The 27,889-nt window shown below is 37.0% G+C and overlaps 2 protein-coding genes across 10 annotated transcripts in view; both read right to left on the bottom strand.

Moving 5' to 3' along the window:
* CCAR1 (cell division cycle and apoptosis regulator 1) overlaps positions 1 to 10,341 on the bottom strand; it is a 46,908-nt gene extending 36,567 nt beyond the window's left edge. The window contains exons 1-2 of one of the 6 annotated variants that reach the window (XM_070470750.1): positions 10,268 to 10,341; positions 8,807 to 8,930 (exon numbers count right to left, since the gene is read on the bottom strand). In XM_070470750.1, the coding sequence (XP_070326851.1) occupies positions 8,807 to 8,879 (73 nt within the window). In that variant the 5' untranslated portion in view covers positions 8,880 to 8,930; positions 10,268 to 10,341. Of the gene's footprint in view, positions 1 to 8,806; positions 8,931 to 9,549; positions 9,657 to 10,008; positions 10,225 to 10,267 lie in introns of those variants that run through there. The other 5 variants (XM_070470747.1, XM_070470748.1, XM_070470746.1 and 2 more) reach the window with 5 other exon arrangements.
* A 2,669-nt stretch (positions 10,342 to 13,010) lies between these two features.
* TET1 (tet methylcytosine dioxygenase 1) overlaps positions 13,011 to 27,889 on the bottom strand; it is a 138,731-nt gene continuing 123,852 nt past the window's right edge. For all 4 annotated transcript variants that reach the window (XM_020869895.2, XM_070470742.1, XM_070470744.1 and 1 more), the window contains 2 exons: positions 25,710 to 26,058; positions 13,011 to 22,451 (listed from right to left, as the gene is read on the bottom strand). In XM_020869895.2, coding sequence (XP_020725554.2) covers positions 21,439 to 22,451; positions 25,710 to 26,058 — 1,362 coding nt within the window. In that variant the 3' untranslated portion in view covers positions 13,011 to 21,438. The remainder of the gene's footprint in view (positions 22,452 to 25,709; positions 26,059 to 27,889) is intronic.

Genomic DNA, 27,889 nt, shown 5'->3' with positions numbered 1-27,889 from the left:
AAGAAGAAACCAAGAATAACAAAATTAATTTAAATAGAAGTGGGGAATGTCTTAACACCAATGCAAATTCAAAATGAGGTTAACTGCAGTGGGGAATGTCTTAACACCAATGCAAATTCAAAATGAGGTTAACTGCACTCAGAATGGAAAAAAACGTACAAAACTACAGCGCAGGTTCTAACCAGTAGATCCTGTTAACTTCTGAAACTGTACATAAAATTACAGATAAGAAAGTTTAGTTTTCATCAGATTTTCAAAAGGGTAAAAAACCCCAACAAGCTTAAGAACCACTTTTCTAGAATAACAGAAGCAAAATTCTCATGTAAACACAAGACAGGTAAAGAACCTAGGAAAAAGTACTAGCATTTAAAATTCAATTGGATGTTCTGCATTTGACAAAAGTAACTTCTGGTGATTCAAATCATGCCTGCATCTCCTTCCCCTACAAGAGCTCTGACCTCTGATCTGCTGTTTGACTCTGCTAGTACCAATTTCCAGAACACTGCAAAGTATCGATAGCTGTCACAGTAGAAGGGCTCACAGCCAGTATCTCAAAAACAGCTCTTTTTCCTACAGCTTTCCTAAGTGTTCTAGACTCTGACAACATATAGCAGCCCAGCATTAAGTAGGTGGGATGATAGCTGATATCTGTAATCTCTTTTCCACTGTTGACAGTCAATGTGATGAATTAGAAACTGCAATGCAGACTGACAGGTACTGAAAGGCTCACATGCTAGGAGAAATTTATGGGAAGGAATTTACATTCTAGTAGTTGCTGCACACTACTAGCTAGTTAATTCAAACTTTGTCAGATCATTGTGCGTAGGTTGTGCTTTTTATATGTCTATATAATAGCTCTTTTTAAAATCATTTGAGATTTTAAGCTCAATAAAGTACACTTTATTAAAATTTATTAATGCTCCTCTTTTTTGTAGCTAGATCTAAGAAGCTATCCTTGAATATTTGTATATAGCATTCTCTACTCTTCTGAATTGAATAAAATTAATAATTCTGCATGGTAATTCGATAACTTGCAAAGAACAAAGGTATGAATCTCTGACTTGATCTTTCTCTCTCCCTAAGTGGCCTAACACTTATCAGTTGGAGATTTTTTCCAATTATCCACATTGAACAGTCTGTTCATTTATCTGTACCTGATTCAATATGACTGTTGAAGGTCTCATGATACATCTGAAACAGATACACTTATAACCATGTATCAATACTTCCACAGACCTATGATATAAGCCCTAAATGACCAAAGGTTACCAGAGGTTAATAACAAGGACAAATGTAAAATATATTTTTTTTTAAACGTAAAATCAGTTTCATATGACTGAAGTATTCATTTTATGACATACCAGTAGTTATCATATATTGAATACCAGGGAACACACCATCAAAACATGTAAGAGAAACCTGTCCTGTTTGCTGTTCCTTTATCTTATCAAACCCACAAATTTAAAAATTCTTATTATCTTTATACCTATCTTTACTAAAATGAGTCACCCTTCCAAAATAATAAAGTTCAAAACTTCATATATAAATATACACATAACGGAATCACTTTGCTATACATCTGAAACAAACACAACACTGTATATTAACTACATGTCAATTGCATTTAAGGCACTGGTGAAGCAATGCTTTATCCTTTGAAATTACCGTGTATCAATATACATTCAAAAGCAATCTTACATCTTATGGAGAGAAAAAGCAATGTGGGAGAAGACATGGAAGATTCTCCTTATGACTTGTGGATTTACTAAAACAATATAAACCCAAATTTTAAATCAAGTGAACAAGTCTGCTAAATGTCATCTTCAACTCAACATCCTTCCTAAGAAGTGATCCTCACAGAAATCAAAAACCTTTCTGATACCTCCATGCACAGATACTCACTGGTTGATATATTGCTGTTGCTTTGGAGACTATATTCTAAGCCCATAACGTATGCAAGTAATAGGAAATACTCATTACCTTTTTCCCCCTTTATTATCTTTTAAGAATTAGAAGGCATTAAGAATAAGAAACTAAAACAGTGAAAGGTACAAACTTTCAGGTATAAATAAGCCATGAAGATATTTTAAAAACTGAGGCATAAAATAGTATTTTAAATATAACATATTCTAAATGTTGTAATCTTCTATACTAATCACATTTTCAATACAGCAGCCACCAGCCATACATGTCTATCTCAATTTAAATTAATGAAAATTAAAACAAAATGAGAAATTTAGTCTTAGTCACTTTAACCACATTTCAAGCAGCAAGGGCTCAACAGCTACACGAGGCTAGTGGCCACCATATTAGATAACAAAGACACAGAATATATCCATCATCACAAAAAGTTATACTTAGTGAAAAAAGCTCTTCTACAAGGAAGAGGTGAAACCCTTAAAGAAGTCAGAGTTATACAGGGTTCCTGGAGTCTCTATGAAGACTAATATTCTAGCAGACAACAGCTCTTCACTCTCTTGAAATCCCATGAAGTGATGGTTAATGATCCTGGCCACAGTCTCTTAGCTACCACTCAACTAACTGCTGGTCAACCCTCTCGGAAGTTAAAGACACCATCTGTAATGTCACATTTCTTCCATCCTTGAATGAGTCTGAAATTTAGTTTCCAACTCCATTTCTTTCAATCAGTTTTCTATTATCCAAAGTTAGTACTCAAACTTTCAAAGTCACTTTCAAAACATTTTCAGCTATAAGAGACCAAAATTATTTCCCAGATCATAAAACAAATAGTTGAAGGGAAGTCACACATGCATAAACATGAGTTGCCCACTCAATTTAGGATAGAAGGATGGAGTACTCACTGGTGTGTAGCTTACAGGATGTTAATAACAACATTCACTGATGAGAGACCAAGTCACGCTCAGAGACAAAGGGAAAATACATACTGATGAGCATAAGATTTTATGTACATTTATTTTTACTTTTAGAACAATGTTTTGGAGACAAATTCCTATTACATAGCATTAGCAGTGTTTAAAAAGGGATAGCCCACACCAGCAGCAATCGTCCCTTTTTTTCAGGGGGCGGGGGGGAGGAATGCTGGCTTGTAGAATCTTAATTTCCCAGCGAGGAATCAAACCAGGGAGCCGGGCAGTGAAATCACTGAGTTCTAACTACCGGACAGCCAGGGAATTTCTGCAATCGTCGATTTCTACCAAATGCGTTGGATAAATCCAACTCTATCAAGAGATAACTAATGTAAGTATACATAGCACATCAGCCATTATTTGAAAAAGACCATGAATCTTGCAATTTAACAATGTGAGCTCCTGACTCAAGAGATGGGGATTTTAAGACAACCACTGGGCCAGATTAAAAAGGAAGAAAAAATGAGGTCATATTTATGAGAGCATCCTAAGTGTTTATTAACAGATAAATGGATAAAGATGTGTGGTATATATACACAATATAATATTACTTAGCCATTAAAAAAAAAAATCTTGCCATTTCAGCAATAGGGACAGACTTGAAAGGTATTACGCTAAGTGAAAAAAAAGCAGAAGAAAAAATACTGTATATCACATATATGTGGAATCTAAAAAATAAAACAAACTAGTGACTGTAACAAAAAAGCAGAGTCACAGAGAACTAGTACCTAGTTCTGAGGAGAGGGAGGGAGGGGCAAGACAGGGTAGGGGAGTGGGAGATAAAAACTGCTGGGTGTAAGATAAGCTAACACGCTACAGCACAAGAAATAAAGTCAGTATTTTGAAGTAACTTTAAACGGAGTGCGATCTTAATAAAATTTGTATGGGGGGACTTCCTGGGGGTCCAGTGGTTAAGACTCATGATTCCAATGCATGGGTTCAATCCCAGGTTGGGGAACTAAGATCCCACAAGCTGTGTGGCACAGCGTAAATAAATAGTTTGTATAGAAAATTGTGTATATATGAAGTCACATTTAAAACAACTGTATTAGCTTCCCTTGTTAGAGCATCACATAACCACTATGACTTTAACTACTGACCTAGTTCGTTGTTTTGTCTATAGCCAAAATGTCATCACTTTACAAATGGTCAAAGAAATGGGTTAGAAAACATGTCCTGGAATTGGCTAAATCAACCCAAACATCTTAATACTGTTGCATTTATATACATATACACATGCAAATATCTTGAGTCAAATATACTGAAGATATTCCTATATCACTATAATTTATCTAAAGGATATTTAAAGATTCAATCAGTGATTTACCAGCTATCCCCCTCAATGTCCCTTTATATGACAGAAATTGTTAAACTTTCAAACGTAAAAGGTCTGGTCCCACTTATAACCGTCACTGAATATGTAACCCAGCACTTCAGCTAGGAAATGGAAAAATAGGGTAAATTTTAAAGACAAGGGTAAATATTAAAAAACAAGTATTCCAGTGTAGGAAATATAGAAACGAAGCTGGAAATACAGACCCTAAATACCATCTCACATAGTTTGAACTGTATTCTAAAGTTCTTGAAGGCATTTTTGAGGATGAATCCGTCTAGTCAAGGCTATGGTTTTTCCAGTAGTCATGTATGGATATGAGAGTTGGACTATAAAGAAAGCTGAGTGCCAAAAAGTTGATGCTTTTGACCTGTGGTGTTGAAAAAGACTCTTGAGAGTCCCCTGGACTGCAAGGAGATCCAACCAGTCCATCCTAAAGGAGATCAGTCCTGGGTGTTCACTGGAAGGACTGATATTGAAGATAAAACTCCAATACTTTGGCCACCTGATGCAAAGAGCTGACTCATTTGAAAAGACCCTGATGCTGGGAAAGATTGAGGGCAGGAGGAGAAGGGGACGACAGAGGATGAGATGATTGGATGGCATCACCGACTCAATGGACATGCATTTGGGTGGACTCCCGGAGCTGGTGATGGATAGGGAGGCCTGGTGTGCTGTAGTTCATGGGCTCGCAGCAAAGAGTGGGACACGACTGAGCAACTGAACTGAACTGAAAAGAACAGAGTAATGGAAGAAGCAATGAACCACAATTCCGAGGTCCTAACAACAGACTCTTCTGTGACTTTCTCTTGATAAATTTCATCACTTTCCTGGGCCTCAAATTCTTCATCTGTTAGAGAAAGAAGCTGATCAGAATCTATCTATCTAGCTGATACAGAATCAGGGCCCATTCTGCTTCAGAAAATTCTGTAATTTAGATAGAAATCATGCTTTAGGTATAATTATCACACCTGACAGAGACATTGGAGGTAGGGGGGAAATAGTAATTATCATATCTAGTAAAAGAGGAAAGCAAATTAAAGCAGTTAGAACTTAATGAAGAATAATAAATATAGAGTATGACCAAATGACAGACTGGGAAAAAGAGCATCCTGACTTAAGTGAATGTTATGGTAAATCATGTGCTTAGTCACTCAGGCGTATCTGACTCTTTGAGACCCTGTGAACAGGGGCCCGCCAGACTCTTCTGATCATGAGATTCTCCAGGCAAGAATACTGGAGTGGATAGCCATTTTCTTCTTCAGGGGATCTTCCCAACCCAGGGATCGAACCTGCATCTCTTATGTCTCCTATATTGGCAGGCAGGTTCTTTAGAACTAGTGCCACCTGGGAAGTCCACATTACAATCAGGGTATAAAGTTTTGGGAAGGGTAGGGAAGAGCCTCAAAGTTAGGTGAGAGACTTTGGCACAGCTTATGTAAGCATGAGAAAGCTGTTATGGATGCAGTCATCCAAATGTGAAGCACAGAGGGCCTAAAAGTAAAACAAAGGAATACATTTGAGGCATTTTCAAAGGAAAAGAAAGTCAAAGTTTGATATATGTTTGAATTTGGGGAATAAAGGAAAAGAAAATTAAAGATGACAAACTAGAAATTATTAACTTCTTAACTGAACAGACTTAATTGAACTCCTTAACTGAACAACTTCCCAAGTGGCTCAGATGGTAAAGAATCTGCCTGCAATGCAGGAGACCAGGGTTCAATCCCAGATTTAAGAAGATCCACGGGATAAGGGAATGGCAATCCACTCCAGTATTCTTGCCTAGGAAATCTCATGGACAGAGGAGTGGGCTACAGTCCATGGGGTTGCAAACAGTCATTCACGATTGAGCAAAGAGCACAGCCACAATTGGAAAACAGCATCAAAATTAATCAGAAATAATTCAAATACTGATCTTCAACTTTATGACAGATTTCAGCAATTAAGTGCTAGTGTATATACTTTTACTGAAGTTTTTAATCTTACACATGTCATTTGTGTGAATGCACTTAAATGTTCAAATCACTGTTAGCTGATTTCAGAGTTAAGTACAAATGCAAGACAATCTTGCTAGAAAATGAAATAGCAAAGTCATTAACTGAACATAACCTTAAGTCATATACTGAAACAAAATAGCAGTAATTTTTTATATTGCTTTCAGGAGAAAATGAGTCAGATACACAGGCACAAAGATCAAAATATTTTCATTTGAATTGAATTTTCAGTTAAACTTTTTCTATTGTGTGACCACCATTTGATTGACCTTGACCTCTGATACTATCTGGCATATTTCAATGCATGCATTTTTATTTTTACTAGAATAAAACAGGCACCTACACTACTATCCTGATTAAGTTCTTTTGATGTCCTCTGCTGAAATTTTTTTAAATCAAATTGCATTTGAAGCTTACAGCAGAAAACGTAAAGCCTTATATATACATATATACACACACACACACACACACACTAGACTGAAATTCTCCATTGAAATGAGGTGTAAATAAACCATAACTGCCTTATAGTTGAAAAAAATTCAACTTTGACAGAAATTAGCTTGGTTCTGAGAATCAATTCTAATAAGATAATGATTAGCCACAAAGGCTTGAAAATGAAGGCTAGAAAATACCACGCTTTCAGGAACAGCTCAAAATATGAAAGTGAAAGTCACTCAGTCATGTCTGACTCTTTGCGACCTCATGGACTGTCCATGGAATTCTCCAGGCCAGAATACTGGAGGGGGTAGCTTTTCCCTTCTCCAGGGGATCTTCCCAACCCAGAGACCGAATGGTCTCCCACATGGCAGGTGGATTCTTTACAACTGAGCCACAAGGGAAGGCCAAGAACACTGGAGTGGGTAGCCTATCCCTTCTCCAGGGGATCTTCCCAGCCCAGGAATCGAACCCGGGTCTCCTGCATTGCAGGGAGATTCTTTACCAACTATAGAACATAAAAATTTCAATGGTTTAATAAAAACACTCACTAGAGAACCTACTCCAGGATTTTTGTAGGAAAACTAAGCACAGATGCTAAGAAAATACTTGCCGAGTTTCTAAAGTCATGATGCATCAATAACATATCAGACTTTGAAAAATTATGATTAATGACAGGTCCCAGAAAAACCCATAATTTCTTACAGCACAAACTGTTTACATAAATCCCATCATTTACATCTGGAATCTCCATTGTCAAATATGGGAAAGGAGGTCTATATTTACTACTGACTCTGACAAGTTTTAAAACCTTTATAGTGTCTCCTTTGCTCAGTTTCAAAATAAAAACTAAAGCACAGTGCATATTTAAGTAATTACAATATAGATGTTAAGAACTATAAACAATAGAATTTCACCATAACAGCTATTCTATTGGAACAATATAGATAAGAAATTAAAGCAAACTGTACACAGGAAATCAGGTAAACATGTTCTTTACCAAAATACCAGTACACATCACTTGTTTCTGGACACACAGTATTTGCTAGTAATTCCTGTTTCATCAAAATTAAGTCATTATCAGGTTCCCCACTATTTAACAGAAAAGAAATACTTGGATACAAATTATAACTATTATTTCATATTATATTCAGTTGCTCATTAATCCCTCAAATCAATCAACTATTGCTCATTTAATACCTAAAATCAAAAGTAACTAAAATAAAAACCCTAATATATTCATTTCCTTAAAGAGAAAGGTCACCTACATAACAAGATAATCGTGTCTATCAAATTCAGAACATCAGAGTTAGAAGATCACAGTGTCTCTGCAACTAACCTCAAATAACAAAAATTTAAGTAAAATGCAGCAAAAAACTAGTATCAAGTATACATAAATAAAATATATTCGAATTAACAGAATAAGCTGCAACTTTTCTGGGTACTCAAGAGAAACTCAAAATCTCATTTTGTAAACTGAAGATTCAAACCATAAGTCAAGAAATGGCAAAAAAATAAGAGTCTTCCCAAGAGCAATACGATGAAACGCTGAAATAAACATTTTTTTTTAAAATAAACATTTTTTTTAAATAAACACTCTTAATGACATATTGTTACTTTATTTTGAAAATGACATTTTGTAGGTTTTATTTTGAATACGTAAATATTTGCTCCTTTCCTTTACATCTATTTATTCTTTTCCTTTGCTTCATAAATTCTTTAGAGTTGGTTTTTCCACTTTAAATTCAAATACCTGAAAACCAGTCTTACAATTCTTCATAAAGTACGAATACACTTAATTTTAAATATAACTTATGAATACTGACACCGTAACATGACAAATGAGGTAAATTAGTATGAATGAGTGGCTGCTAACCTCTAACACAACTAAACCAATATAACGTTTAAAAGACTACATATAACTGTCCAAACTGCTGGGTAAAGCAGGTATTTCTCTAGCTGGTCCATGAATTTTTAAAAGACGCTTCACAGATAATCTTAAAAGATACATCATTTGCAAAGTTATATTCACAATATTATGCATAGGCTAATTTGCAAATTTATATTCACAACATTATGCATAGATTAATGCACACAGTTAAAACACATGCCCAATCCGGCATCTATATAGCACATGTGTTGAGAGGAAGCCTGACCTGGCTGAGATACCGCAGTGGCTGTAAACTGAGTAGCCCATGGCGGATTCTTCTGTCCTCCAAACTGAGCCATGACAAAAGGGGAGGGGGGGGCCTTCGCCTGTTTGTCTTCTACAGCAGCGATCTATCAAGAAAGGATTCACAGTTTAAAGTTCAACCAAACTACAACCATCATAAGTCTTATTTTAAAGAAATGTTTGATTTGTTAAGGACATCTTAGTAGACCAACTATAAATAAGGGGCACGTGAATGTCCAATATGCAGCAAAAACATTTTACGTCAAATAGTTCACAAAAGTAGCGAATTTCAATACATGACATTAGAGGTCGACTTACAAGAGACGCACTTCCTTCGACTACAAACTCACATTTAAACAGAAGACCGTCTGACGTTTTCTACCCAATTCTTAACAATAAAAAATAGACAGCTTTACATTCAACAGAAAAAACAGCCTGCTTGTTTCTTTCGGCAATGGGCTGGGGGCTAAAAGTGGAAAAATCAATAACGGAAATTGGGACGAGACATCGAAGAAAGGTATTCAAGAATATCATTTAAATAACGAACATCTCCTTACTTTCCAGACTAGGGAAGAAACTGGGGGCTCCTTTTCTCTCCCCTTCCGCGAGGGAAAAGACAGTTGAAACAACGGATGCCCCATAAGGAACCAACGCGAAGACCCCTCCCCCCAAAATCCACCCAGAAGCAGCAAAGATCTCAGCCCGCGCACTCCCTTCCCCCCACACCTCGGAGGAGCCAGAGCTGTGCCATCCATCTTCCTCCAGCCCCAGCTCCTCGCGGGCCGCAGACCAGGGGAGGGGGAATCCTCCGTCCCGGAGACTAGGCGAAATGCAAAGAATGGGATACCGAGAGCTCCGGTACCCTTTTAAGCCCCCAGCGGTGCGGAGAGGCCTCCATTCCCCAAAACCCGTGCCGCCGTGCAAGGTTCCGACGTCCCGGACCGAAACCAGGAGGCTAAAGCCTCACCGGCTGGAGAGCAAGGAACACCAGCCCGCAGCCCCTTCGAGCCTGCCAGGCAGAGGCTGAAGCCAAGGGTTGCCGGGGGCACCGGAGGGGCCGCCGAAGGAAAAAAAAAAAAAAAAAAAAAACCGAGGCGGTGGGGGAGGGGCCGGCCGCGCCGGGCCTGCTCCGACCCGCACAAAAGGGACTGTGTCCCTCCCGTCCCAGTCCCACGAGAGCCCCACCGTCGCCGGCCTACGGACGCCGTGCTACCAAAACGGCCGCTCCCGGCGCTTCGGCGGATCCGATAGGACGTTAGGAACCCCGGCTTGGCCGCCCGCCGCTCCAGCCGCGAGGACCAAATCTTCACCTGAATCCGGTCCCGGTTAACAGCGAAGCCATTTCAAACCCATAGGCGTAAGCGCATGCGTCAACCTCCCCCCTCTTCCTCCGCTCCTCTGCCCCCTCCCCAATCTCTCCGAGGAACGGCGCATACGGGCTTACGTTCTACGTGCGCGCTCCCGAGGTAGCCGTCAATGCGCTCACCCCTTTCACTACGCAGCTGGAGTGGGAGCTTGCCTCAGCGGGTTACCTTGCCCGTTGTATAACAATGAGCCAAGTGTCTGTATCTCTGCGCAAGCTCAAAGGAAAAGGCTTCGCTGAGAGTGAGAAGGAAAGAATCGGGAGTCATGTGATCCGTGAGCCCGCCGCCATTTTGTGGGGGGGGTTCCTTTTTTTTTTTTGGTAGTTCAGGTACCTGGGAGAATGACTATATCCAGTGACATCTTCCTAACTTTTTGAAAAAATTGAGATGAAATTCACTTAACATATAATTCCATCGTTTAAGTATTTTGTTGTACAATTCAGAGGCTTTTAGCAATTACATAAAGCTGTGCAACCACCATGCCTCCAACCCTTGAAAAGAACTCTTACTCGTTACGCAGCCCCTCCTTAATCCCCGCGCCCTCCAGCTCCAAGCAACTACTAATCAGCTTGCTTTCTATGGATTAGCATGTCCTAGACACTTACTATTAATGGAATCATACTGGGACTTGCCTGGTGGTTCTGTGGCTAACATTCTGAGCTACCCATGCTGGGGTCCCGGGGTTCCATCCCAGGTGAGAGAACTAGAGCGTACACCCCAGAAGTAAGACCCAGCACAATCAAATAAATATTTAAAAAAAAAAAAAAAAGAATTATACAACATACAGGATTTTTGTGTGATTATTGTGTGGTGTCCAAGGTTACTCGTGTATCGTGCCTTAGTACTTCATTTTATACCTAAAATGATTACTTTAAATGAATAATACCATATTTTGTTTATCCATTTGTCAGTTGATTTTTGGGGTTGCCTCCACTTTGGGGCTACTATGAATAATGCTGCTGTGAACATTCATATACGACTGTTTGTTTAAACTCCTGTTTTCAATTCTCTTAGATTATACCTAGTAGTGCGATTCTGGGTTATCTGGTAAATTCTATGCTTGTTGAGGAATTGCGAACTTGTTTTCACAGTGACCACACAGTTTACATTCCCACGATTAACAACATTAAGTATCCATTCTATGAATATGAAATATCTTTCCAATTATTTAGGTCTTCTTTCAGCGTGTATTACAGATATCACAGTTCAATTTCTTACACTTTCCCCCCCTTTTTTAACTGCACTCTACAGCTAGATGGAGCTTAGTCCCCCAACCAGAGATCAACCAGCGGTGGAGGCTTAAGAGTCCTAACCACTGGACCACTAAGAAATTCCGTTGGATCTCCTTGAGTAAATATAAAGTTTTTCATCAACCATTAAATTGTTCTTCACACTATTGTAAATGACCAAGTAAGGAGTGTGGTTTCATACTAAGTACAGGGGGAAGTCACTGGAATGTTTTAAGCTGGGGAAGGTCATGAACCAAGATCTGTGTTTTGTTGTTTTTTCTGTTTTCTGGCCGCGTTGTGCAGCTTATGGGATCTGTTTCCCCACCAGGGATCAAACCCATGAACCCTGATGTGGAAGTATGGAACCCTAAAACTGGACTGTCAAGGAATTACCTGCAAGATCTGTTATTAAAAGACAACTGTTTTAAAGGATTATTCAGGTTGTTGTCTAAAAGAGCATCAATAAAGATAAAGGAGGGCATTCTCTGGCAGTCCAATGGTTAGGAATTAGTGCTTTCACTGCCCAGGTTTCAATCCCTGGTCACTGGTCAGGGAACTAAGATGAAAGATGTAGAAACCGTTTCACTAAGGAACAGTGAAGGAAGTGTCTATTTGGCCTAGAGAAGACTCAGAACACCTCGTAGTTGTCTTGTAGGGTACCTGTCCAGTTAGGATATTAGCTGAGCTATTTATTCTCCCATCCCCTAGAGTGTTGCTCAGGTCTGTTTGTACGTTCAGTATCTCTAATATCTCCCTTTAACCAGTCAAGAAGGAGGTAAAAAATATAGTCTCTAGCTTCCCAGCTAAACCTGGAGAGGAGGTGGGGAAGAGGAGGTGGGGGCCAGTGAAGTAGTTTCTATCACTCGAAGAAAGACTACTGGGATGCTACAGAGATAGAGGTTTCAAACTAGATGAATTTAAAGTGACTTATTTTTCTATAATATTTGCTGGAATATCACTAAAAACCTATTTGGTTTTTTTGTTGGTTTTTTTTTTTCATTTCCGATGGTAGAGAATCTGCCTGCAATGAGGGAGACCCGGGTTCCTTCCCTAGGTCAGTTAGATTGCCTGGAGAAGAGAATGGCTACCTACTCTAGTATTCTTTCTTGGAGAATTCCATGGATAGAGGAGCGGCAGGCTACAGTCCATGGGTTGCAGAGAGTCAGACATGACTGAGCTACTAACTTTTTAGGATGTCAAATTTAAAATAATGTTAGCATTCTGTGTTCAGGATTAAGTTTTATTAAAATAATGATTAATCCAAGGGAGGGCATGAGTCAATATAGAACAAGGGTGATTAACAGCTTTGCTAATTACTAGGGGTGTGAGCTTAACCACTTTAAGTTCCTCAATTGATCTGTAAAGTGGGGTTGGTAAGGGCCCTTACTTAATAGCATCTCTGTGGGGATTAAATAGTTTTTAAACACAAGGGTTCTGCTACAGCCATCTTGATTTGGTTTTGAACCCAATGCATATATTTGGTCATCTCCAAATAAATCGTATAGTCCTTTGTAGTTAAAAATGTGTGAATTCTATTGGATAGTAAATGTAAAAAATATGTTTATGAAAAGGAAAGAAAAATTAGACCACCAGGTGCAAAATAGAAGTATAAAATTTATTTAAAACCACCCACAAAGTTCTGTGTAATCAGGAATGATACAATTTGCAATAGTTTTTTTTTATTAAAAACTCATGACAAAGATTTAAAATATAATTTCAATTACAGTATTCATTTAGCCTTATTCAGTTAGAACAACTAAAAAAACTTTATGCTCTAAATAAATGAGACACACAGGAAAATATAATAGACAATTTTCACAACTATCTTTACATGTATTTTTCAAAACTAGTACATTTCAAAGCATTTTGCTACATAAACATGAAATCATGTACAACTGCTGTGCACCAAAATTTAGCTTAATTAGGTCTTTCAAGTAACATGCAATTCCAACTCACAAGTCTTCAAGTACTGCTAGTAAGTGTTCCCTTGTTTGCAGAGCCACTACCTATTGATCCTGAATTGAAATCATCATAATTATCTTTCCCTTCTACATGTTGAAGTGCTTTTATAAAAACTGTTTCCCCCATGTGTTAAGAACCAAAAATGGATATTTGTGGGGTTTTAAAACCTTTACTAACCTATTTCATTGTATGGAATATTTAATACAGTAGGACGGCAATAGGTAAAATCTTCCAAAGAAAAAAATCAAAGATACAAATAAATAGTAAATACACCCCAAAGAGAGGAAAAAGTCAGCTGGAGACATAAATACTATTTTGTAAAATTGATAATTCTCTATTGGGAATTTAGTACTACTCTACTTCACCATGGTGAAGAATCTGAATATTTTGTTCCCACTAATGATGAGCATAATCGGTCTCCTTCAAACAGATATTGATATGCCTGTGAATCTATTTGGTAGGTCACCACATAGCATAAAAGAAGATGAAGAAACCGGTATTCAGTACTTTTCTTTCTGCTGAGCAGATTTTTGAGCTTCTCTTTAGGGAACACTTCATGATTTCTTAGTAACCCAAAGATGACTGTCCACTCAGACATCACAATACAAAAGCTGCCCTTTATTTTTTCTAAAAAATCATTCTGGAAAAATATTTCTCTTAAAGCACCTATCACAATGTTAACTCATAACAGTTAAAAAAAAAAAAAGACCATATATCTGTTTTTTTTTTAAAAGAGCTCTTTTTGTAAAGTCTTACGTCATCAGACATTTATTTTGCAATATCACAGAGAAGCATTAGGGTAGGCAGTTATTGAACTGAATCACCAAAAGTGTTACTTGACTATTTTTAGAGCAGTCTGGACTATGTTTTTTGTTAGTACCCATAATATACTGATGAAGTAGCCCAACTTTCCTCTTTATAAAGAGCTTACCAAAAACTAGTACATCTTATTATTTTTCTTAACTCTGAACAAAGGTATATTTAACCTTTGACACAGAGATTTTACATGGCTGGAAAAGTGAAACAAAAAACAAATTCAAATAAGTGGGAGACAGAGCTATCTCTTAGAGATGTCAACAATTTTACATGTTTACCATGAGTGCCTGGGAACGAAAATAATCAGTTTACCCAGCACATTCCCTTCAAGCATTTCAAATTACAAAACCATTAAATTTTGATTATGAGTTGTTGACCTTGTTTCCCTTTGTTTCAGTAGTATGGGGACATTCTTTAAACAAAAACAACAACAAAAAATTTTTTACAGGGGTAAATATAAAGCTTTGTTAATCTAAGCCCTAATACAGAAGTCCTATGATCTGACCAGACGTTCCAATATATGCATAAGAAAATAGCTGGCTAAAATAAATAGTGGAAACAAAATACTTCAGAAGCATATTTTCTGTACAATAAGTAGACTTTGTATTATTCTTAGATTAGATCTCACAAAATATCCACTCAGTAACACTCTCTAAGTCATAGTCTATGGCAAAGAAATCTGTTCAGCAGTCTGCAGTTATTACCTTAGTCTCAAATGAGTTGACTTGCTTTGTGATTTGGAGAAAGTCATTTGCTTTTCTTGCCAATCTGCAGCTTTATCACCAGTAAGAAGGGAACATTGTTCTCTGTCCAACCATCAGCATTGTGGAGAAAGAAGTGGCAGATAGGAAAGAGTTTGATAGCCTAAAACATTATAAAGTACAAGTATTATCATTCTTATTTCCATATTTTCTTTCAAAAGGGTTCCTCATTTTGAGTTGCTATTTTTTGGAAAGAAACTAGTATGGAGTGAGGAGTAGAAACATTATGAGGTGGTTTTGAGCTGGTAGGTGAACCCACAGGCTACTTATAGGAACACAGCTCTTCCTTCCTGCCCCTTTAGTTCCTCCACCTGTGCTCAGAAGAAAGCACTTCTGATGACTGAATTAAGAACTCTTCAGATTACTTTCAGTCCATTTTTAAAAAAACTTTTCTCATCCAGGTTATAAAACAGTTCCTATTATTGCCAACAACCAAATTCCAAAGGAGTAAACCTACCTTAGAAAACAGAAACCATCCACAAAATTGAGCTGGGAGATAAGGAAGAAAACAGGCAAACAAAAAGAGAAAATACTATCTAGTCTATAGATCACACCCACTAATTCAAAGTCACTGGTCAGAAAATTGATAATTAGTATGATGTGTTACACAGAAATAGCAAAGCCGGAGTGCTAGAACATGTAACTTCTCATACAACTTTTTGTAAAACATTCAAACACTAACAAATGAATTCAGGGTCAAACATCGTTGGGATAGGTAAAGAGCACTTGATCCTAACCAGGGGTTCCTAAAAACTGAATTTGCCTCTAACCAAAAGGGCTGACTAAAAGCTTTTAAATCTTTTTGGTATTATCCCAAAAAGGATTGATCAAGTGATTTTAAAAGACAGGAAAAGACAACTGATCAAGTTCACTGCTAGTCTTAAAATGAACCATGTGTATTTATGTAAGGGACATACATGGAGGATAGAACAGAGAGGGTGGAAGCAATAGAGTCTTAAAGAAAATCAGAGGAAAGGATTAAAAACTGTAAAAAGAATGAAAGTACACTGAGTGACAGTAAAATGAGAAAAGAAAAATAATACCAGAATTTCTGGTTAAAGATGTAAGTTTATACCTAGCCAGATGGAGAAGAAACCAAATTACTTTCCAATATTATTTCTCCAAAAATGAAAATGTTTCTGAGAGTTGAGGTTTTTTTGTTTTCTTTTTTGGTGTTTTTTTTTTTTTTTTCTTTTCTAGTGATTGAGAGAATGCTTTTCGTAACAGCTACTAGGACTTTTTGTTTTTTTTTAAGGAAAACCAGGTTTATACTCTTAACCAAGGGTTTCCAAAGTTGCACTCAAACATAAAGGGGTTAAATCCACATATAACATTTACCTTAGACTAAGATTTATTTTAATTTAAGGGACATCTATGGCTGAGCAAACTGGAAGAAAATTTATGACCCAAGGAAGATCATGAACATCACAGTAAGGATGGGAAAGGAGTACAACCTACAGAGAAAAGATTGCTAGACTTTTATAGCTAGAGATATTAAAAATGCATACTAGCAAAAGAGAAACACAAAGTGAGACCCTCACAGAAGGGAAAATAAGCAGTGACAAATACACTTGGATTACCTGAAGGAAAAAAACACATGCCCTTTGAAGCAAACAATGGTATTTAATTTGATACTGAGAAGAAACAGGCATTGAAGAGAAGTCGTCCAGATACTGGAATGCAGATAGTTTGTCGAGTTCATTGTAGACAAGAGTGATGTACTGCATTAAAACCAGCTCCACCAGCTCCAAAATTAACATAAGAACTCACACTCTTATTTTATACACTAGAGAAAAGCGAAGATTCCAATGATTCTCAATATTATTCCAAGAAAATACACAAATTCCACTTCTGATAAAGAACATACTGATTCTTTCCAAACTTTATTTCAGAGCCATGAATGGCATCTTTTTTTCGCTTGCCAAGTTGAGAATTCTGTTTTATTCAGCGAAATTTCTAAGGACTTCAAGCCCAGGAGGCAGTCTCTCAGATAGTTCTGAGGGACATCTCCTGGCATCGTTTTGTAAACCATTAGAAGAAAGCTCAACATGGAGCCTAATTTGGTTTAAATAAATCCAGACTTCTTCAGAAATCAGGGCACTGAATTCTATTTTGGTCAAGTGTGCCCTATCACTGACATCGAAGTTAACACAAGTTCAGTACATTTATGGGCAAGTTTAGGAGATGTGCACAACAAAACAGTATTCTAACCCACATAGACAGTCCCATCAAAATAACTAGTCTAGGACTCAGTTGTGACGCCAACTATATAGCAAGAATGTGAACAGACTGTACAACTATGGCCAGGGAATATATACAATGGAAATATACTTTCCCCAATTATTCCAACCATTCAGGCTTTTTTAACTCCCTTTATATGCCAAACACTTGTTTCAGGGGAAATAAAAACCTGTACTCTATTAGTACTTGATTTTCATTTATTGAAATAGCAAATAGGACAATTGCCACATTTTGTGAGATGAATTAACAGGACAGCTTCATAGGTAAAAGTCAGCTAGATTTCCCACAAAAGGCCCACAAAACTCTACAGGCAGGGAAATCTTGATTCAATTTCACTTCTTACCCTGAATTTCTCAGAAAAAGAACCCAAAAGCCATTTTATTTTGACTTATACCAAAAATAAGATTACTTTACAGTGATAAAGTCCCCTGTGGGTGAGCAAATCAAGTTTTCCTACAGTCCTCCTAACCAAAAAGTGGCCTTCATTTGACTATTTAAATTTTATTTCCAAATGTAATTGAACACCGACATTGACATCTGTCTGGGCCCCAGTGACTGGACTGTATGACTTCTAAGGTATCTTCCAGGGCTGTGAGAGGCCACTATATTACCTTATTTCACAATTCTCATCATAAATGTCTACAAAAGATCAAAATTCCCAGTTGTACTAAATCTAGACAAAAAGGATTTCCATGCATCAGGAAGTTGTGAAATAGAAGGTAGCTATATATTAAAGGTGACATACAGCTACTGATTTACTGGGCACATTCAAAGGAAATGCTGTGCCCATTATTGGTGGACGTTGTCATGCAATGTCAAAAGCTCGTCCGAGATAAAAGATATAATTTAAGAATATTAAACTTAAATAGATTGGGGTTATTTTCATACATGCTTTTGTGAAATAAATGATAATCAGTAGGAATCCACTGAAGTAGTAACATTAGAAAGTAGGTTACTTCATATGAATTCGGTACTTCATTTACACAGGGGTATGCATTCAATTAACTATGTATTGGGGTTATGTCTTAAGTAAATTGCTTATGAATCTCATCTAGTTGAAATTCTATATTTAACAAATGAAATTATTTCATCCACATGCAGATTGTATAATAAGAATGTGGAAGGATATTTAAGATGCAAACATTTTGCAAAACTTTACCTATAGCTATACATTTTCAGCTAGCCTCAATTTTCAATAAGAATATGTTTCAATCAGGTTTATGATGTGATGTATTTGGTACTTTGTGGATGAATTGGAAAGATGAAGGTGAGGCTGACAGGCACAAGAGAAAACTTTTCATCAATGGCCTGAGAGCCATTAAATAGACACTAAAGGGCAGCATGACATTTCGTAGGATTCTACAACAAGTAGGAGTTATTCTCTCATTATAATTGGTAACTTTGCACCTATGATGAACAGGTTGGGCTAATTTAAGGGCCAAGTATAAATGAATTCAAATTATCATACTATGAACAAAGGCAGATTAAACATAAGGCTATAAAAAAGGTAAAACAAAAGGTTTTACAGTAAAACATAACAGAAGTGTAGAAATAATGTTAGATGACCAGTTTTCTGAGTGAAAATGTAATTTCAAACAAATTTATTTCCTTGCTTCATGATAAAGAGCATTCTAAAAACAGTAGAGCCAGCATACAATCACAATGCTGTAGGACATATAATAAGCATGAGCTTTGAAAAAAAAAATCACAGGGCACACAATGGGATGGTACACTGTGAAACTTGGGAAATAAAGAGTTCAACAAGGTAGGAATCATATGTGGTTCCCACCACGGGGTTATCAGTTGAGGCGAGCCATTCATGGTGCTACTTACAATAAGAGAATGGAAATATTTTAGTTGAGATAGGGTATTTTCACGTATTCGTTTTGGTAAATTGCAACTAACCTCACAGATCTCAATGTTCCCCCAAGTCAACAATGGTGTTTCAAGTTTAGATTTTAAGGAATTTATTCAAACTTAGTGACAAACTGATTTGAATAGCTGCAGATGTATTACAGTGGATTGTTTTGAAGGAAATTTGCTGTTTTTGAAAAAACAATACCTTTTGGGATTTTAATTCTTCAAGTTTACTATGTCAGGGTGGTGACTTAAAGAAAAACAAAAGCTAATACTTAAATTTGGCAGACATTCAATGAGAACTGAATAGAGAATGGATAGATGGATGGATGGATAAAGGTTCTTACAACTTTATCCATTAAATCTGTTGAGGAAATAATTTCTAGTGGGAGCTAAGGCCTAAAGTCTAAAACAAAATATCACAATGGTGTATTCCTGATAGTCTAATACTAGTAATATCTTATTGAAGCAGCGGAAACAATAAACAATCACTTATTTATATACTTATATGTATAAGAAACCTTAGGCTCACAAAAATATACATGTTTTAAAACAAATCTAAGGCACACAAAATACTAAAACAAGTCAATGATTTACTCTATTTTACATATTCAAAAAGCAGAAATCTACTTGACAAGATGATGGTCTATCAACGGACTTTTGTTATTTACAATCCCTTCATATTCCTTTAGTCAAAATTAGTCAAAAGCTTGAAACTGATACTTTGCACCATATATTATTTTAAGTTACAATGAGTTTTCCTTTAGATAGCTTGTTGGAACTGTTTGCTTTTGCACCAGAAATGTGAGTGTTAGCGGTTGTGAGCTTCCTATGGCATTTCCAAGGGAGAAGCACCAGTAGGTTTTCCATACTCCCAAGGAATCTGACACTTTGAATGTTATAGCACCTCTGCATTTTAACAGAATCAAGTATTTCATTGAAATTTCTTCATGTTCTAAACATTTTGATTGGGAAATCACTTTTGCTTTGCTATTAATTGAGTCAATAAAGCAATGGGAAAAATAATGGGAGGACTAAAATAACTAGAATGCCTATTTTTCTGTTACCTAGAAAAAGATGAACTAACATTTCCCCAAAACAATATACTTAGATAACTACTTTGGATTAGCTGTTAACGGACAAACCATGTTTAGGATACCATCCCTACTGTTTATTTAGAGTGTGTGTGTGTGTGAGGGGGGGAGTGTGATGATGAGGATAGGAAATTTACTATCAAAAAAATTTCTACAGGAATTTTATTTGTCTTCTGAACCAGAATGACTTTCAGAATGAATAAGGGGTAGATAAGGTTCTTGCCACTTAATTTTTTAATTTTATCACCTTGAAACTTTAGAAGCATTTGACTCTTCAGAATCATCTTAAGTCTCATCTCCTTTTGGAAACATCTTTTATGGATTATATTGCAAAAGCTGGAGTGGAAGTAAATCAGGGCCATTGTTGCTCAATCAGAAGAGACCACTCTTATTTAGTTCCAAAGAAAAGTTAATCAATATTGGTGATATGCTTCCTAATTTCAATATTACAGAGAATTAACAATTTTTTGCATGACCTAACTATTTTATATAAGTAGCTAACCTTTGAATGAGAAAGGACACATTTAAAAAACACAAACCATATACATGATTAGAATACACATTGCAGTTAACAAGATGGAACTCTACACAGCAAGAATAAATGATTTCTCTTGTATGCAAGTATGCACAAACAATAGACAATAGGATTCTTATACTATACTATTTCAAGTTACTTTTAAAAATAGAAAGTGCTTTTAAAATATATATTTACAATTTATGAACAGCTTCCAACCATTACTAACAATGATGAATTATTTTATACAGAAGAAATATTTTAAGAGAGAAAACACTTCATTGGTTTATTTCAAAGGAATATGCCGATTTCCTAGCAATGATTGGAAGATGTTGGAACAATGGCACCATGAAATAATAAATCAGCTTATTTTTGTGTCGATGTGGTTAAGCACCAGGAGCTGTGTAGAGTTAACACTGTGTGTCTTAATTTTACATCATAGCACATGAACCTGTTAAAATCCTCTAAAAATGACTCGTTTCATAGTAAACAATTTAAAGCACCAAACTGAGTGATTCTATCAAGGTTAACACCTAACCAAAACATTTCTTTATGTATTTAAAACTATAAAACTTTAATTTTTGCTTAAAATGTGCACCTTCTACCAATTGTCAAAATATAGTCACAGTTAAGAAATACCCACCCCCAATTTTTTTTTTAACCTCAGCCTTCAAATGGGTGAGATGAAGCTATAGTAAACGACAACATGACTTTCTTTTAAGAGCACCTTGAAAAAATACACTGCACTCGCAAAGGCATTGAAGGGGAGAAAAGCCTTCAGACCCAATGGTTATAGGGCCCCGCAACATGTGTGAGAGCATAAGGGGACACAGTGACAACATTGTCATGGGTTAATGTTAACGCTTTGTGAGAAGGAATCTGGCTAAATTCATTAACTTCTGTGGACAGTTCAATACCCTCGTTAGCTGCCTGGTCTTTCTGCTCGGAGGCTTTAGTTTTCTTATTCTTAGCTTCTTTTGCCTCAAACTTAATCTTGTTTAGTTCGAAACCGTGTTGGGGTTTATTCAGGTTTTTGTGCTGGTAGAAGACAAGAGAGAGGCGCGTAGGGTGATTTCGGTTGGGGTGTTCGACAGGAGTCGTGGCGTGAAGCTCTCGCCGGGCGCACTCGATCAGAACCGAGCCGTGGGAAGGCGCTATGGCCACGCCACCAACATTGGCATCCAGGAAGATGTGCTCACTGTCTGACCAATACTCAACAATGTGGGGCAGTTTCTCCTCAGCAGGTGACAAGGGGTCGTCCGAAAGGGGCTCGTCTGATGGAGGCTCATCTGCTTCAGAAGGCTGCTCATCTTCTTCCACCAGAGAGGAAGCAAGCTCATGAGCAGAAGTGATGAATGGAGGCTGCTGGTTTGGCTGGTTGGAAGTTAGCTGCTCAGATGGGCCAATGGGAGGCTCAGAATAACCCAAGGAATTTGTCATAGGAGTAGACAAGGTGGGAAGAGGAACCATTTCACCAGGCTGTGCAATTTCAGCGCATTCCCCAGCAGCTACGTTAGCACCACTGTGTCTTGCAGAAGGCATTGTGCAGTGGGGATTGCTACCTCTTTCTGGAAACCCGTACGAAAGTGATGCATCATTCTTAAAAGGAGCTGTTGTGACCAAAGCAGTCTTAGAGGACCAGGAGAAAGCTGGAGCTAAATTTGCCTCTTTCACTGGGTGAGGAATGGACGGGGTTGGTGAGTAGCTTTTAGTGTTGTCCAAACCTTTGAAGATAAGATGGGGTTCAGTTTCACTTTTTATTTCAGGTTGCGCTGTCTCTGTTTTATTCCCTAAACAGAGAAAAGAACACCAAATGTAAAGATAAACATAATTTGGTAGTTGTTGTCTTTTAAAAAGAAGTATAAAGATGAATAGAATAAAACCAGATGATGGCAATGATGGCCAGTTTTGTTCTATTTACTTTAAGGCTGACATATGCACACATTAAAAATTGTAGGTGGTTTGGGTATGCTTTTGCATCAATACATTTTTCCTTAGAATTGATTACTTTGGAAATAATCATTTAAAAAGTTCACAAATTTAGCAGGATGTTCATTGTCTAAAATGGTATGATACTAGAAATGACCCTAATTGGCTATGAAGTAAATATTAAAACCATACATCAGAATGCAGTGCAGATGATATATGGGGACAGCAGCATTTCACTACCCAAAGAACTGTTTAGATGCATTTTAGATATTGCATGATCAAATTTTTTTAAAAGTTAAAGTAAGTAACAATTGATAAAGATTTCCAGATAGCAAAAGTATCATAACTGGCAAAGTTTATTATTAGGCAAAGGGAAGTAAGTAAGCTATTTGTAACCTCAAAACAAGTGTATTTAAGCTGCATTTCTTTCTCACAAAGTAGGTAGCAATATATTATGATGATATTGGCCAATATGTAGGCCATCCACGCTGACATATCCATGCAAATCTCACATCAAATGGAAACATTTTTCTTGAGGACATTCTCCCTTTCAGAAGTTCTAGCAAAATGCTTGAAAGCTGGGGTTTCCCTGGTGGCTCAGTGGTAAAGAACCTGCCTGTTCCAATCCATGGGTCGGGAAGATCCCCTGGAGAAAGAAATGGAAACCCACTCCAGTATTCTGGCCTGGGAAATCCCATTGACAGAGGAGCCTGGCTATAGTTCATGGGGTCGCAAAAGGAAAAAAAATATGTTTGAAAGGCAAAAGCAGTAGATCTTAAAAATAAAAAAATAGCAAAAATAAGGTGGTGGTGTTTTAAAACAATAAAAAATAGAGAAGAAAATGGCAACTCACTCCAGTACTCTTGCCTAGAAAATTCCATGGATGGAGGAGCCTGGTTGGCTACAGTCCATGGGGTCACAAGGAGTCGGACAAGACTGAGCGACTTTTCACTTTCACTTCCTAAATACAATGGTGGTTCTGATTATTGCACTTAAAACTGGGATGTTGGACTATATTTTCAGTATTCTGTTAAACAGTAAAGTACTGTATAGATAAAATGATATTTAAAAAATATTGTTACCAAGTGTCATCATGTAAAGAAATAAATAAAAAGAAGAAAAAGCTCTCATGGGTAATATTACAAAAGAACAAGAAGTTATAGGGCAAATATTGTGCATTTGGCTACTAATAGAGTATATATTTTAAAAGAATAACATGTGAAGATGCAATTGGGAAATGACACAAAGATGAAAATAGTTTGGTTGTCATAAACAAGCAGCAAGGAACCAGATATGTGAACCTTAAAAATAAACCTAGAAGTATCTGTAAAGTGAAGCTACAAGCATAAAGGAATGATAATTCTTCCTCGCCTCTTCCCTAACTCTGTTGAATCTTTTCACTGAGAGTGCAGTGTTATATCAAGTCTGCACTATCAGTTCTCTCATCTTAAAAAAAAAACAAACAACTTTTCTTAAAAAGACAAAAATCAAAGAAGTTAAAGAATACCTTGTAGCTCCGACTTTGAGTATCAGTTTAAATTCATAGTATTTTTTTTTTTAGGCTCCCTAGAGGAATGGCTGATTTTAGATATGGGACAGGATTATATAAGAGGAGCCTGGAACATCTTGTCAGCACAGAAAATTAAGGAAGTTATCAAAGACAATCAGGGTCATGACAAAAGAATCATCTTCTCTGAATTACACTTTTATTCAACTGCTTTCCTAACACCTCAACTTGAATGTCTGCCAGGTTTCTTGAACTTTTACCATGTCCAAAAGTGAGCTACAGATTTCATCAGGGTAAACCTTTACATTTTTTTGGTCCATACTCCAGATTTAAATCTATCAGAAATCCCATTGACTCTATCTCAAGACATCTAGAATCAGACATTTCTCATGTCCTGCTCATTAGCCCCTCTGATCCAAGCCTCATTGTCTCTTTCTTAAGTTGTTAGGATAGCTTGTTTATCAACACCTTAATATTTCTCTGCCCTGTCTGACTCTAGCTACAATCCAGTAACTGGAATATTATTTTTTATTCAGATCATAGCCCCTCTCTATAATGAAATATCCAGAAACCTTCCTCTCCCTCACAATACAGGCCAAAGTTTTACGGCAATCTACAGAGCCCAAGGTGAACTGCTCAGATGTCCCTCTTACCCCTCTGATCTCATATCCTACTCTTCTACCCATTTCACACCCTGCTCCAACCAGACATGTCTCAGTCATGTCCGACTCTCTGCAACCTCATGGACTGTATCCTGCCAGGCTCCTCTGCCCATGGAATTTTCCAAGAAAGAATACTGGAGCAGGTTGCCATTTCCTATTCCAGGGGATCTTCCTGCCGCAGGGACTGAAGCACATCTGATGAGTCTCCTGCATTGGCAGGGGGATTTCTTACCACTGCGTTACCTGGGGAGCCCTCTATGCTCCCATCATACTGGCTTTTTTAGCTTATATCAAGTACTCAAGGTAAATTCCTCTCTCCTAAACTTTGCACTTGCCACTTCTGCTACCTGGAATGCTATTTCTCCAAAGAAAAACATTGCTGATTCTCATAGTCTTTAGGACTTAACACAAATTCCTCAGTCCATCCTTTTAATGCAACCCTATTCAAATGGCATTCTTTCAGAGTACTATCTTCCCTCTCATTCACTGCTACAGTACCTAGAACAGTCTGAAGTAGTGCTCAGTAATATTTATTGAATGAACTACTTAAGCTGATGCTGAAGCTGACGAAGTAAGACTTCAAGGAAGTGATGTCATTTTATCTGTGTTGAGACAGTGTATTGGTTCACAATAGCTGGGGAACAAACAATAAGAACATGCTTTGGTTTTGTACTTGGAAAAAATACTAAGAAATACTGATAGGTCACTTTCTGGTTGACTTATAATTCTGGCAAGAATATGGAAATAGTAACTGTGTCTTCTTTTGAATTCTAAATGAACTATATAAAAATAATTAGCTAATTGCATTGACTGGTATCTGATCTAAAGTTTTCTTTTCATAATGCCTCACTCTCAAAAGAGTAGCAAAGATGAAGATGCAAAGGCCAAGTGCAAACCCAACTGCCAGTGAAAGTTTCGCACAGAAAATTATCAGAGCCCATAAATCTTACCTAAAAGGGGCAGTGATGAAGTCTTACTGTTGTTTGTCATTGAGTTATTCTTCCGCTTGATTCGAGGGATAAATTTCTTTTCCACAGCCCTTATCTTATGCGCCAGAACCTCTGTCATCATCGCTGCTCTCTTCTTCCCAGAACGAGGAACGGGTTGAGTAAATCGCATCCTTTTTCTCTGGCGGGGTGCAAGGACCATGATGGCCCCAGATTTGACCTTGGCTTCCATTCCTTCCCTTGATCCAAACTCATCTGTGTCTGAAAGTTTATAAAGAGGAAGCACATGCAGCTGCTCATCTTGAGGAATAACACCAAATGAGCGGTTATCTTCTCGTGTTAAAGTGCAGACCTGATAGGAAGAAAACATGAAATGGGAACTAGAGATCCTGCACATTCATCAGTTATTCCTACCTTCTGAGTTATTCCTACTTATTTATTGTTGCCATTGTGAAAGGGAACTATTTTAAATTGGTTACTGTGATATGTTAATTCATTTTGGAAAAATATTTTATATATCTAGTTACTCAACGCTATTCAATATGAGTAACTTATCAATTGGTTTTAAGCAGACCAGTTTAATTTTGAGTTGATTTTCTAAGTACATATTATACATGTTTATGAATTTTATAATATTTTCAATATTAAGGCTTCTTTGTTATATTCCACCTTTTCCCACAGTTAACAGTTACTGAATTGTTCACGATCATCATATTAAATAGCAATGAATAAAAGATACTACTTCAGGCTACAAATCACACTATTTCTTACTATTTGAATAATGTCACATTCCTTGCTTAGAGGTGGTTAAATCGTGAGGAATTTTCTAATTTGCTGTGATTTCCTCTATGATTTTTTCACTTCTGCCTGTAAGTGAAGTTTATCTATACATATTTTACCCTTCCCTGTTTGTCGAGGTGAGTTTTTTTTCTCTTCTTCATTAAAAAAATTGACAGATATTAATGAAGCAAAAGAAGCCCAGGAGATTTCATTTTCTAGCAGGAGGTATATACCCCAATACTTTTAAAAATTAGCTGAAATATTTTATCTGGATAAAGAATTATTCTGCCCCATTTTGCTTTTAGTTAGGAGTATAACAGCAAATCTGTCTTTTTCTTGGATGTAATATAGGACTTCTTAAGAAAATTTTGTCTTGGACTTCCCCACTGGTGCAGTGGATAAGAAGCCACCTGCCAACGCAGAGGACACCGCCTTCGATCCCAGGTCCAGGAAGATTCCAGGCGCCAAGCAGAAACTAAGCCTGTGTGCTTACAGCCTGTGATCCACAACAAGAAAAGCCACTGCAATGGGAAGCCCACACTGCAATCAAGAGTAGCCCCCAATCACCATAACTAGAGAAAGCCAGCGCAAAGCAATGAAGACCAGCACAGCTAAAAATCAATAAATTTAAAAAATAAAAATTTTGTCTTGAATATAGCCAATCTCAGCCTTCTCTTTACAAGTTATTTCTGAGGTGGGAGGGAGGTTCAACAGGAAAAGGACACATGTTTACTTATGGCTGATTCGTGTTGCTGTATGGCAGAAACCAACGCAATACTGTAAATCAATTATCCTCCAGTTGAAAATAAAGTTTTTTCTAAGTTATTTCTATTCATTGTAGAGAAATGGAAATGTAGGAAATTCCTGACTTTGACACATAAAATTATATTTATAAATTAATATTTTAATGGTAATTAATTTTCAAATGTCTTTAAACATCCGTCAAAAAATATATCCAATGATCTCATTATTTTTCATTAAAACATTTCTTCCACAACTAAGATCTCTTTCTAAGACAGCAAGGTGTTGTAAGACTGGAAACTGCAAGATTTGATTTCTCCAAGTTGATAGAACTTAATGGACACAGATGATAAAGTATGGTAAAGGTTTTTAAAGTCACATTCCTTTCTAAACATCTACAGTCACATTTACCATCAAGGCCTGAAACACTGAACTCTTTTCGGTGTAATTTGTTAATAATTTAAAAATAATCATCTTTAAAATTAGAATATTTCACTTATAAATGTTTATTTCAATTTATTTGGTCACAGGGAGACCAAGAAGGGGACAAAGACAAGGCAGGAGCATAATTACAAAGACCAGGGAAACAAGGAGGAAGAAGAGTTGGCAGAAAACTTTCAGGAGTTCACGTTTTCAGAGATGGGGAAATCTAGCATCACGCT

The sequence above is a fragment of the Odocoileus virginianus genome, chromosome 7 (genome assembly GCF_023699985.2).
Source record: "Odocoileus virginianus isolate 20LAN1187 ecotype Illinois chromosome 7, Ovbor_1.2, whole genome shotgun sequence".
NCBI lineage: Eukaryota > Metazoa > Chordata > Mammalia > Artiodactyla > Cervidae > Odocoileus > Odocoileus virginianus.
The sequence above is the reverse complement of the archived record's forward strand: the minus strand, read 5'-3'. Positions and strand labels throughout refer to the sequence as shown.